Genomic DNA, 13,943 nt, shown 5'->3' with positions numbered 1-13,943 from the left:
CTTTTAAGTGCTTCCACGGCTAAGACAAGATGAGTCTACTATTCCTTGGCTAATTGAGCAATATCCTAACCTACTTCTGACGAGCTGAGCCTTTGACTGGTAGTTTGGGACTTTTACTGGAATCTTACTCTTCTGTGTTATTTAATGTTGGAATAAACAACTTTCAGGATTTCTAATATGATACATCAAAATATTTCAGAAATATAAAAATTTATTTAATTTTAACATTAAAAATTTTATCAGACTTTGCTAAATTACTAAGGAGAGATATTACATCTTTCTTACTCTTATATCCCTTGTGCTTAATCATAGAGGCAACACGATTGAATTGAAATCAAATTGCATTTACCTAGAACTTTAGGAATTAATTTGGGGTGTGAGTGCTGGAAATTGAACTCATGACCTTGGATATACCACTGAGTCACACCCCCAAATCCCTCTAGGAATTAATATTTAACTTGCTATATACAAGCTAAAACTAACAGTCTATGCAAGCAAGTGCAGCAAGGAAACCACTAACTGGCTATGTGGATATGCATGGGAGGATGCTTCTGAATGCAGTTTGTTGACAGATTTCCTCTGTCAACAAAAAGCAAAATATATCTCAAAGATTAGAATATTCTAGAAAAACAATTTAAATTCATATGAAAGGATTTTTTGGAATAAACGAATATTTAAAAGGAATTAAAGTGTATCTAGATTTTTGAAAGCAATATAGCTTTCTATGTTTCACATTAGAAAAATCCAGAGGCAATGGTTGATATAAAATGTTATAAATGTAATCCTGATTGAAATTAGCAATTTAAATTTGCTGAATGAGATTACAGTGTAGTATCTGATGCACAAATCAGAGATTTGAGTACTTGCATAGTTGTTAGAAAATGTATCAAAAGGTCTTAGGTTAACAATAATGAGTGTACATATTATATTATTATTATTATTAAAGTATGCAATCTTTGATAATAATTTATTTGTTTTACAAATGCATTGGGGGTTAAAATTTTTCAATTCATCTGTGACAAAGCATGAAATTCAATATTGCTCACCATGACAAATCCATGAAATTTGTCAACTTTGTTCCTGATTTTCACAGGGCCTTCCTCTTAGATGAAATGACCCATTGAACCGAGAGCACAGCAATTTTTTCATCTATGGTAAATCAGTTTAGTTTGCCAGGATTTACTATGGGCCTCAGACTTAAGCTTTTTATGATTATGAAGCATTATGTATATAATCTCAACCTTATGGAGATTTATCTCACTGTTTCTTCCCGTTTCTGAAAGAATTATCCATTTTTAAAGTTAGTTCTCCACCTGGATTGCCTAGAAGAAACAACCTGTACACAATGGCTTTGTCGACAGTGAAAGAGTAGGTGAAAATTATAGGAAAATTGCAATCAAAGTTGTTAATTACTCTTAGAATATCTGACACTAAAGTCTAAAATTTATTGAAAATAAAGATTTGTATGTCACTCTTGCCAGAATGTTATAGGAAGGAACACTTTACCTTGTTTAGCCTAAGAAATAGAAATATTATATAAAATTTTTACTATCTAACTGGTAACGTACAATTATTTAGTCTTTTATTATAAAAGTGACAATTTTGGAAGAGGAATTAAATAAAATATTAATGTTTTAATTGTAAAATCTACTCAAACCTCTTCTATAATATTACAAACTTGAATCAAATTAACTAGAAGTTAAAAGTAGTTCGAAAGTTTTCTCTAAATCTTGTTTAGCTAAGTAAAATATTTAAATGTTTTTTCCATTTAATTACTCATTTCTATTTCCACTTGCCATTATCATTTAAGACACTAAAGCCTAATATTAAAAGTACAAATCTAGCCAGATATAGAAGTGCACATCTGTAATCAAACTACATGGGTGGCTGAGGTAGGAGGCTGAGGCTTGAGTCCAGCCTGGGTAACTTAATGAGATCTTATCTCATAATAAAGCAAAAATGTGGCTTGGGATGTGGCTCAGTGGTAGAGTATCCCTGGGTTCAATCCCCAGTACTAGAGGGAAGAAAAAAGCACTTCTATAGTAGATTTATTGAAAGTATGCAACCTTTAGGTCTCTTTCAGAATTGGGCATATTTTAGAACAATTTTCTAAAATTTATTTTTTATTAGAGCAAATTATGTAAAATTAAAACATTTTTTATATGTTGATAGACCTTTATTTTTTTATTTACTTATATGTGGTACTGAGAATCAAACTCAGTGCCTCACACATGCCAGGCAAGTATGCTACAGCTGAGCCTCAGCTCCAAACTATAACATATTGTTAAGGTGAGCCAAAAACAACTAGATATGATTTTCTTTTTCACAGAATATCAAGTAATGACTAAATAATCGACCCATTAAAATAAGTCAAAAAGTAAAGCTTAAAATGCTCCAACTACATTGGAAACTTATCAACTGAATGAGATTGACCAATAAATGAAGACAGATATAATACATATTGGGAGATTAAATTAGTTTGAGAATCAAGAAACCCTTGTTGGTTGGTATTAGTTTTATAGAATGGCCCAATACACAATATCAAAAATGTACTTCAGAAAATTTCTACTTGCTACTTAACATAATTCAATAAGTGCTATGAAAATAGCTTTGTTAAATACATTATTTTATATATAATCATAATTAAAAAATAAAATATATTTGATACTTACCTAAATAACTCTGTTAATGGTGAAGTCAAAATGGCTAATGTTGTAAACAGATTATTACAATGGGTATGAATTTTAAAAATTTTATCATCTTTAGACTCATGAGGATTCACAAGGTTTTGTACAGATGTACAAATCGACCATAACATGTTCTCAGTGCAGATTAAAATTGTTGTCACATCAAGTCTATTGGAAAGAAAAAGAGGAAAATCATACTAAAATAAACTTTTGGCTTGGTATATATACTTTCCTTCATATTTCTAGTACTAAGCATATGTAAGAATAAAAAGTTTTGGTTAGATGTCAGAGCTTCAGATCAAAAACAAAAAGCATCAAAGATACTTTTTTTGAGTTTCTGGTGTTATACGTCCCATAATACCATCATGTTAGGGATAGTTAAGGTCTATAATAGTATTCTAGGAATGCTTTTCATAAAACATTTGCTTTGCATTATCAAGATTTTATTCCAGAAGCTCAAGAGACTGTCCTTTAAATTACACTGAGCAAAAGAGAAGCTAGCTGAAAAGAAAAACTTGCTATTATCCATACATACATAGTAGGTGAAAATTTGATAGCAGAACAATTCTCTCCATCCATGTCTAAGCTGTCAAAAGGCTATAATATGTGGAGTAACATGTACTCCCAGCAAGTGCGAGATAAGAAGAAATAACAACAGAAACACAAATGAAGATGCTCATCCTTTCAGAAATTTCTAGTGTTAATAAATTTGTGGAAAATGTGCTCTATCATTTATTTTATTTATAAAACTATTTATTTGTTTCCATATTCCCAAAGTTTTTAAATTTAAAAAATGTTTAATGTATTTATTTTAATTGACAGAATAATTACACATATTTATGGTGTACAGTGTGACATTTCAACACATGAATACAACGTGCAATAATCAGATCAGGGTAATTGGCATATCTATCACCTTAAGACATATATCATTTCTTTGTTTTCAGAAGCATTCAAAATCTTCCTAGCTATTTTGAAATAGTCAATTAATTGTTATAGTAGTCAACCATGGTTATCACAATGTGCCAGAGACCTTTAGAAGTTATTCCTCCTGTCCTATTGCATGCCATGTCTCTTAATTGTCCTCTTACCATCCCTTCCTCCCCTTTCTGGTGTTTTAGTAGAAATGCAGACAAACATTTAAAGGCATTTATTTTTAAAGTATATGACTAAGTTGAACAGACCTCAGCTAATATACTTTTTTTGCTTTTAAATTAAGAGTTGAAGCAATACAAAATGGAAATTTTTTAAAGGATAACAAAAATATGTTTACAGATTTTTAAAAATTATACTTAGGCCAAAAGTGTATTATATATAATCAATTTTCTATGTTAATACACATGATTTTGGTTATATGACATACGTACACTATTGGAATACTAAACACATCAATAATAACTTTTAAGAAGGTGTAATTGTAGTTGATATTAACTTTCCCTAAATGCTAAATTAAGTCACTAATACATGATACACATGTACATCACATAATCTGATTTCCATAATAATGATGGTTTAGGATTAACCATTCAAATAAAAATAAATTTTTTACTTATCAAAACTAGAAACAATAAGTCTAGCTTTACATAGCATTTTATTCAACCATCCAGAAAATAAAAACCAAATTCTCTATGGTACAGTTAATTAATTAAATATACTACCTGTTTGATGAGCTAACAGTAAATCTCATTTTACAAATATCTCATAATGACTTGCCACCTCATAGTCAAATGTGCTTCATACTAAAAAAGAAAAAGAATGAAGGAATACTTTGCTCTCAAAAGGAATTTACCAACTATTCAGAGTTCAATTTTTTAAACACTTGGCCTATAATTCAAAACAGCCTGTTCAAAATACAGTGTTTATGAAACACTGTAGCAGGACCTAAATGCCCTTAAGATTGCCATATACTTTACAATAACATGATCAGAAATAATTCTCCTGCCAAAATAAATAAATAAATAAAAGCTTCTGATGTATATAGGTTTCTTCTAAAATATTCCTGGAAAAAAATTCTATGTAAACAACAGGTCTTAGACAAAGTATTTATAAAATAAAAGTCTCTGTTCATGTAAATCATTGTTGTTACATAAGGCCATTTGTATAATATTCATTGCCTAGATAACTCAAAGAATTGTGCTGTATTTCAGTCTTCAATTTAAAGCCTGGTGACTGGTGCTCCTCATTTTCTGGGATTCTATATTTTCTTGAACTGGCTTTTAATAATACATAGTGAAGAGAAAAGAAAAAATAAAGGAAAAGAGGAATGAGGGAATTGAAATATATTAAGAAGAAAAATTACTAGACAATGCAGATAATGAAGACAAACTTCTATATATAAAGGTTTAAAAAAGACCACCACTAAAATCTCTTGATTGCCTAGAAGCTCAAAGTCAAATTAACTGCTCCATCACAGCTTGGCTGCTTTTTTATCTATTTTATTAACTTTTGTGTGTATGTGTGTGCGTGTGTGTGTGTGTGTATACATAAATATATGTATGTATACATATACATACCTATATATGTCCTAGATTACAAGACATCTTGAATAATTTCTTAGAAACAAATGGGTTTTATAGGCAAGTTTAAGAGGAAATAAGAGCAAAGTTACTTCTATTTGAGTTCCACATTTCCACTTAAATACCCCAGAAGAACTGAAAACAATTTCCTTTCAGATGTTAGGAACATGTTAAATATACAAGGTGTTGTGTGTGTCATGAGATTCAGAAATATATTCTGCATTACACTGACTCAAAAGTTTTCTTGGAAAGCAGTAGTTTTCAGAACTTCAATTACCTTATCTGTGGAGTTCTCTTATAACTGGGATGGGCCCGAGCATATCTGGAGGCTAGCAGACTCAATGATTTCTCTAGCACTTCTGCCAGAATTTCCTGGGCTATCTTAGGGGGCAGAATGGTCCAGAGATCATGATGAAGAGCCCAGCAGAAATAATGCCACATCTGGAGTGAGAAGGAGCATCTTTCCCCCTGGCAAAATCAGCACACATTAAACAATAGAATTACATCTTCCAAAATGTCAGTTTGCTTCCTATGAACCTAATTAGTTCAGGCTGAAAGGAAATAGCTGGAGAGACTGACACACTAGATGACCAGGAAAGATTTTTGACTAGATGTTAAACATCCTTATTGACAAAGGAACATATGTTTTATTTCAATTACAAGACCAGATATTCTAGTGCAAATCCAGACCATAAGCATTTAACCTAGCATATCCTTGATTTACTTACTCCCGGCCTAGGGTTTAAAATTTACTTTGAAACAGTTTTTGTAGTTGCTAAACAAGTTATGCTAGGTAGTTTAAGATAATAGACTGATTCTTCTAAAATTGAAATCTATTTAAATTGTCAATGAAGGTATTTTTCTGAAACTATTGGCATCATTGAGTTAATTTTATAAATCAGATTTCATATTGTAAGAAATGACAGGAATAAAATAAATGTGCACACTATAATCTTATCAATATTCATGAAACAAAGTGGGATGTATAACTACTAAAGATTATTACATTGGGCTATTTCACCTATGGCATTTTAATAATAGTACTATACTAGCAACGGATACCACAGAGGTCTAATTTTATAAGATTTTGAAAATCCTAGATACATAGTTTCACCATTTCTTAGCATTTTTATGGCATTTTATACTTCCAAGGGACCAGATTCTCATTCTTTTCTATCCCTCTACAGATTTCCTTTGTGCACTTACTTTTCCCTGAGTGCTGAGGGAGACCCAACAGTGGCCTAGGCAAAAAGGAACAAGCAGAAAGGAGAAGGTAGCCTCAAGTGATTTGCAAGTATTAATTAGGTATCATGCTCTGGGGGAGGTTTGTAGTTGTTGACCTCATTTTCTTCAAATCAGATCAAAAGATTATTTGAAATAAGAAAGAGTAGAAAGCATTCTTCAAACATTATCCTTATTATGTTAATATATCAAAACTTAAAACTGGTAAAATTTCCTATTTTAGCTTTAAGTAATTTTCTTTGCCATAAAATTTGTGCTTTGCCCAGTATATTTAAAAACAACAACAAAAAAGTCATCTAAAAATAGCTGTTGTTCTCTTATACCAAAAATTGATGGTTTCCTAAGCAGATACGTCTTTAAGTATTATTAGACTCTTCTTCCGGTAGTCTCTTTGGTTATTAAAATCTTCTGCAGTCATTGTGAATAATAATTTATAGTTATTATATATTGAATTTTAAATGGCTTTTATAAATAAATAGAATTGTTTTTCCTTAGAAAGGTAACTTGGGCATCAAACTGTCAAGAGTCAAGTTCAAACCAAAGGGGATTTAGACTACTGGTTCTGACTTCCTAATGAGACATACATCTAAACTGCTTAAGAAAAAAAAACACATATGTATATAATTAATATTGAGGCAGCAAAATTAACAGTTTCATATGTTTTATTTGTGATATGTCCTATAATAAAGAATTCTTTTTAAAATAAGGAGTTAAAACTTGATTCCTTTAAACTTTTTTGTGTTGCACATAAATGAAAACAAAACTAAGCCCAGCTGATGTAGTGACTAGCATGAACAATTATACTAACTTTCCCTTTGGCAATGAATGACTGATTAAAATGTGATCAACAGTATTTTTCATAATTTTAAGAATATGAAAAACCAATTTCCTTAATGCCTTCCTTTTAGCAATAAATGGGAAAATAAAGATAACTTGGGCACACAGATATCTTCTTGTAAAGTGAAGAAGTACTTGCTCATTTTTAATACTTTTCAAAATTTAATGTTTACTTAAAAATATTCAAACTGGTCTTTGTTTCAACAATTATTTTTAAAATGCATACAACTTCAATTAAACTAAATGTGATTCATTTATTTTTTCTGACCTGTTTCCCCATTTGTTGTCATTTCAAAAGTATTCTGCTAGTAAACATCTGTTATTTTTGCAGACCCACTATAATGTAAACAGATGTGGGCTTTTATTTAGATTATATATCAGGAAACAAGCAGCTGGGCTTTATTATAGAAGCCATGCAATATTATGTTTGAACAGACAATTCTTTATTCTTTGACTATTGGAAAACACAAGTTTCTGAAATTGAGCAGACGTCAACTCTACTAAAAGCTTAATTTTGAACATGTAATCTGAACACCCACTGTGCCATCTGACCAGCACCTCATCAGAGAGATATCTAACTCTTTGAATTTTACAACCTGACAGTTTAGAAAATGGAAATAACAGATCTAGTGCTCACTTGTTATCACAAAACATGAGTGAATATTGCTCCGTATCTTTTACTATTTCTCTACTACATTCTGCACATGGTGATAAGTTCTTCCAAGATTTCTATCCTATCCTTCGCCTGCAGCCAGGCCACTCCATCTCCTTTCCTCTCAACACAGGCCTGCCCAAAACAAGCTAGTTCTTTTTCACAAATCAGCTGGAGTAACAGGGAGAGGAGGAGAAAGGGGTGCAGCCAGCGAGATAAAACCATGTCAGGTACACCACTTGTCAAAACAGTTTAAATTTGTGCTATTTTTAGAAGGATCTTAGCTTTGGTAAATAGACAAGTGGTATCACTTTATTTTTCTGAGAAAAAAATAACAACCACTAACTCTGCAATTAAATTGTAACTACTGACCATGTAAGTATATGGAAGCTACAGTACCATGTAATCACAGGGTAACTATCTCATTACTTCTGTCTTTGAGGCTAACGCCTTGTCATAAGACCTAAGAGCAGTGTTTTACATGGTAATTTGGTTGTTTCTTTTTTTTTTTTTAAATACTTGGTAACTTCAATAACAGCTTGTCAATGCATCCACTTATTATTTACACTGTACGACTATTCTAGTTCCAATTTGTATAAGAGAAAACAAATACCCCTGTATTGAACATATACTGAGATGATAACTGTTCTTCTCCAAATATCATATAAAATTGTCATTAGTATCCTGACATGTTGAAATAGTTTGAAACATGAGATGGATTCATTTTCAACCTCTCTGTTTACCTCAAGGCAAATAAGGAGGCTGTGAGCTGCCAGGAGAGGGGAAGACCAATACATTCATTCTTATCTCAGGCTACCAGCTGTACCATACCACTTTTTTCCCTCATTCTGCTCACTGCTCCCACTACTTTTTGAAGTATGTCAGGCTTGGAAAACCCTATATGGATGCTCTTGCAAAGAGAAAAACTATCTGGGAAGGGCCTCTAAAGAAGAGATAAAATGGCCTTAGAAAAAGTGAAAAGTCCTTTAATAGAGCTTCTTATTAGCTGTTCCTCTGAATTGTAGCAACATTTATGATGGTAACTCAGGCATAAATGGAGCCACAGGAACCTGCAGTGCCAGGGAGGTGACAAGAGTGACAGTTGAACAAAGCTCCACTCTGTTTTTCTAATACCCTATAGTGGCTAGAACAATCAGGAAAAACAAAAACCATAAACTTTGATTGAAAAATTGACAAAAAGTTGAAATGGAAAAGCTCATGAAGTTGAATTTGGCTATTGAAATTTTTTTTAAATCACAATGATCTTTTATTAAGGTAGTATAAATGTTTTACCCTTCCCTAAAATCCATTTCAAAGAATTTCAAATATTGTGATCTGTGTATAATATGTGGGGTCTAGGGGATGATAAACTAATAAAGCTTGAAGATGAATAATTTTAATTGATCCTCGGTTTGGTTGCACTGGGAATCATTAGGCTTTAATTTGGTAGAAAGTTAAGATTTCAAAACATGGCTAAATGAAAATAGGTAAGTTATAAATGATCAGATGGGTCTTAAAGTGCACTCATAAGAACAATGAGAAGGGAAAAATAAGTATAAAAATAAAGGTCCTTAATAAAAAATATTTATCAAACACAGATGGAAATACATAACAAGAAAAAATGCAAGGATACCCATAACTGGTTCCTTTGGAGAAAATATGTTATAGCTTTTTGCTGTGTGTTATCTTTTTGAGTTTTCATTGTATCTCATTATATTACACCTTATATAGCACTGCAACATTGCAGCTCAAATTAAGTTATTTTTACTTTTAAGCAGAAGGAGAGTTCTGATGTCTAATTTATTTCAGGTTTTTAAAAACAGTGTTTTTCCTAAATACAAATTCAATATTTAAAAAATATTATCCTAACAGCCTTCATGTGTTAGTAATGCCAACCTCATGTTTCTAATTAGCCAGAAAGCAGGTAGGCAGTAAAACATATTTGTGTAAAAAGGAAGGGATAGTAAACTTAACTTCACACCTCATAAAAAGCTTTGTAGTCATCCCAGTGGTGGCTCTCAGCATCCTGTAAAATGCTTGTAGCACAAACTCTGACGCAGTAGTCCGTAACCTGAAACTGTAGAGTGTTGATGAATTCCTGATATCGTTGGACAGGCACCAGGAATATGGGTCTGTTCAGAGGGAATGATCAAAGAGGCAGAGATTTAAGGCCTGTGCAGTAGGAGGCAACAATCTCCAGTACTACAAGTGGTTTTGATTATTAGATATCAATCATTCATTTCCTCCTAATGCTGTAGTAAGTCTGTATCCACATTCACTTTCCAAAAAGAAAAGGGAAAAAAAAAAAGCTTGTCTTTGTTTTGCAAGTCCTTTGAAAACGTACATCTGTTGTTCTACAAATATGCATTTCAACTTGATATAAACTGCACTGTCAATACATCATTCAAAACTAAAAATATTCTTTGTAAGCCTATTATTAGAGATCAGTGTATTATTTAGGCATTAGGTTATCGTTACTACTAGAGAACAACATACACTTGTCAGAACCAACTTTTATAAAGCTATCACATATTCCACAAAAACACTCTTTTTATTTTTTAAAAATTGCAATTTTGTAGACATCAATTATCTCATAAACTGTTTAAAAATATCCCACAGAAATGAAGTGTTTCTGGCATATTTTGTTTATAAATTCAAGTATGAATTGCAACATCTGACTACTTACGAGAATTAAAGAAATATCTTTTATCTTCAGCTATTAAGAGTACACTGCTTTCTTTCATAACTGTAAGACTGTGAAGGCTAAATAAAAAATGCCAAATAGATTCTTGGGGTGACACTGGACTGGTGAGTTCATATATTCCCTTCACAAGGCACCAGGTTAAGTTCTGTATGATACAAATGTAACCAGAAAGACTATGTGATAATACCTGTGATCATTTTTATCTCTATATGGAAAACATCATATCTTAGACTACTAATACAAGAGAATCAACATTGGTAGTTGTTTCATCTTCAAATACTATGGGTAGTTTATTACTAAATAGATGTCCTGCAATATGTTTGCATTGGTCACTAGAATAGATTAAGATTGGGGTCTGGATATAGCTCAGTTGGTAGAGTGCTTTTCTTGCATGCACAAGGCTCTGGGTTCAATCCCCAGCAACACACACACACACAGAATAAATTAAGAAGCATTTGTTTTCTACACCATCTCCTAACAGCTTATTGGCTTAAAGACAAAAAAGATAAGTGAATATTTTACAAATAAATACAAACATGGGATAAAAACAAGCTTGTTTTCCATTTTCAGTGTGGTCCGTATAAGGTGCCTTACAAAATGGAAGAGGTACATTTAATCATGTCATAACAATGTACAGAAAATAGTTGCTCTTTTTAGTATGTCTGAATAGAGTCGAACTTTCTTACTGTCTATGTACCTAGTTTAATACCTCTCATGGTTCACCTTTTTGACATTTCCTAGTCAAGAAAAATAAAAACAATTCTCCTTGTCAATTATTATTTTCTCTTCAAATATCATCCTTAAAATTTCATTCCTGTGATATCTAAAGTTTACACATTTCTTTAAGCATAGCCATTAGCTTAATTTGACACTCACTTCTTAGTGGTTTCTTTCATCAAATTATTGCAGTGTGTGAAATGCTGGAAGATGTACACCGCTGTGGAGAGGAGTATGTGCAGGTTTTTCAGGGGTGCTTTGGAAGGAACATCCTTGCCTCTCTCTTGTAGTCTTGCCAGGACAGCTGTTGCCACTTTGCAACAGGCCTCTACCAAGTTTGCTCTAATTTCCTGAAAAGAATCATCTCTGCATGCCAGAGCCAGTGGAAGCATGGTGTCAAGTTTTTCCATGATGTCAGAACAAAACTAGGGAGAAATAAATGTGGCACTGAGTTATTTGTATTCTGACAGCACCGTGTAATTTATGTATAGTGGAGCCAAATTCCTAAGTAATGAATTTGGCATCAAACATAAATATAATGGACACAGCTTTACAATAATCAATTCTTAGTTGTAGAAAGTTAAATGTTTCATGTCAAATAAAGAAATACCAAAATGATGCCTCTCTATCTATAACCTTCAAACATTATGCTTACCAGACAGACATTATGAAAAACTCAAGAATAGCTTTACTTGACAATACCTTTGTTTGGAGTAAATAGAAGTCAGAAAATATGTATCCTTAATATTAATGCTTACATTATTTTTTAACTTACCCAAATTTTCTTTCTCTAAATTTCTATAGGATGATCTTATTAAAAATCACATATAAATATCAGTTTAATTTAAATAATCTAAAAGAAACAGAAGCTATCCCATGTTGCATCTTCTTATAGCTAAAGAGTCAGCAACTTTCAGAAGTGATGTCTGGCTTTTCACCAAATATTATGTATATACTTAATGGAACAGGAAGATATGGTGGGAGGGAAGGCAAAGCTTACCTCCACATAAAATCAGCCAATAAAACTCCTTAGGGAATGTTCTGGAGCTTCAAGGTGACAGTAGCATAATGAAACCCTAATCAAGGACTCTTAAAAATATCACAACATAGGCTTCTGAACTCACTGTGGACCTTATAATGAATAACTGTATTTATCTACTTCCTATTTTCACAGATAGTTCAATGACTTTCAAAGCACTGGTAAAGAAGTAAGTCTGATGCTAATGATATAGAATGCTAAGTAAGGTATAAAGAAAGAGTTTAAAATTGCCCCAAACCAAACACAGAGAGATAATATCTCCTTTAAATTTCTAAATTTCTCCTGGAGTCCTTCAAAGGTCTAACCAAAACAGGAAGTTATTCCAGTTCCCCCTGGTGTCACAGAGGCCCTGTTAGGTTGCCTCAGATCAAGGGAGCAAACAGCTATCAAGAGGTATAAGTGGTTTTGGTAGTAGTGTCCCCTAGACAGCAGAGAAGACAACTCGTATTGGGTCAAACACCAAAGGATTGCCAAGAGATGCCACCGTTTGATCTAGTTTCCTTTTGCAATACCTTATATTAAAAGAGAAAGAAATCAGAAAAAAAAACTCCATTATACCTGTCAGCAGTTTGAAAGGAATTCATTTGATACTTACCTTTGCAATTTTCTTTGGTTGTTCCTCCTCAGGAAACATGTGGCTATCTTGCCAAATTTGCTGGACAGTTACAAGGTTCATATCATAGCTCACAGCTGAAGACTTTTCATTCTGTTCCTGTTGGAGAATTTTTGTGGAAAAATTTTCAACTGCAGTTGTTATGCAATGTGCCATGGGTAGAGATACTTCTTTAAATGCATTCCTCCAGCCAAAATCTAGTAAAGTGACCTGAAATATAAATTGATTTACAGTCATATTAATCTTAACTTAGAAACAAATATTTCTATTGTTATAGATATAAAATTATGACTTGCATTCAACATATTGAATATAGGTATTCTTTGATATACTGCAAAAGCCATTCTTACAACCTGAAAAATATTACCTAGTGAATCTAGTAATATACAAAAACCATGTGCATTCTTTACACACAGTAATATACTGTTAACTGTTATTTCATTTTAATTCATCAGTGGGTTTAATAAAAATCTTTTTTCAAAATTTAATCTCTTAAATATAGTTCAATAAAACCATCTTTACGAGAGCCGAAAGCTACACTTACAATTTATCACATAAAACAACCTTTAAATTCAATATATTTAATAAAGTTTAATTAGATTTTTACAGTCTTTTTATAGTTTATTGTTAACAAGTATTGCAACATACAACAGCATTTAATATTCAATCTTTGATTTCTTTTTTAATCTCAGAAATCCAGACAAGCCAAAAAAATAGCAATAAGAAATAAATTTATCAGAGAAAAACCACCACTGCACCTTTCTGAATTTTCACTTGCTTAGAATTTTATTTAGTCTCTCTAATTTTATTTAGTGATAGGCACTGCTACATTTATTCCAGGAAATGAAGAATTAAAATTATCTGCATTGTTCTGTGTGGGGGAGGAGCAGAGCGGGGGTCAGGGACTGTAATGTTGTCTTTTTAACTTTTGGTCTG

General features: G+C 32.1%; 1 protein-coding gene across 7 annotated transcripts in view; it reads right to left on the bottom strand.

Annotated features, from left to right (window-relative positions):
• Window positions 1-13,943, bottom strand: part of Kiaa0825 (KIAA0825 ortholog) — a 369,653-nt gene that overhangs the window by 252,765 nt on the left and 102,945 nt on the right. For all 7 annotated transcript variants that reach the window (XM_071612406.1, XM_071612405.1, XM_071612410.1 and 4 more), the window contains 5 exons: window positions 12,990-13,217; window positions 11,515-11,780; window positions 9,916-10,066; window positions 5,481-5,671; window positions 2,673-2,855 (listed from right to left, as the gene is read on the bottom strand). In XM_071612406.1, coding sequence (XP_071468507.1) covers window positions 2,673-2,855; window positions 5,481-5,671; window positions 9,916-10,066; window positions 11,515-11,780; window positions 12,990-13,217 — 1,019 coding nt within the window. The remainder of the gene's footprint in view (window positions 1-2,672; window positions 2,856-5,480; window positions 5,672-9,915; window positions 10,067-11,514; window positions 11,781-12,989; window positions 13,218-13,943) is intronic.

This window comes from Marmota flaviventris, chromosome 5, assembly GCF_047511675.1.
Source record: "Marmota flaviventris isolate mMarFla1 chromosome 5, mMarFla1.hap1, whole genome shotgun sequence".
Lineage (NCBI taxonomy): Eukaryota > Metazoa > Chordata > Mammalia > Rodentia > Sciuridae > Marmota > Marmota flaviventris.
Note: the sequence above shows the minus strand (reverse complement) of the source record. Positions and strands in the feature narration are given on the sequence as shown.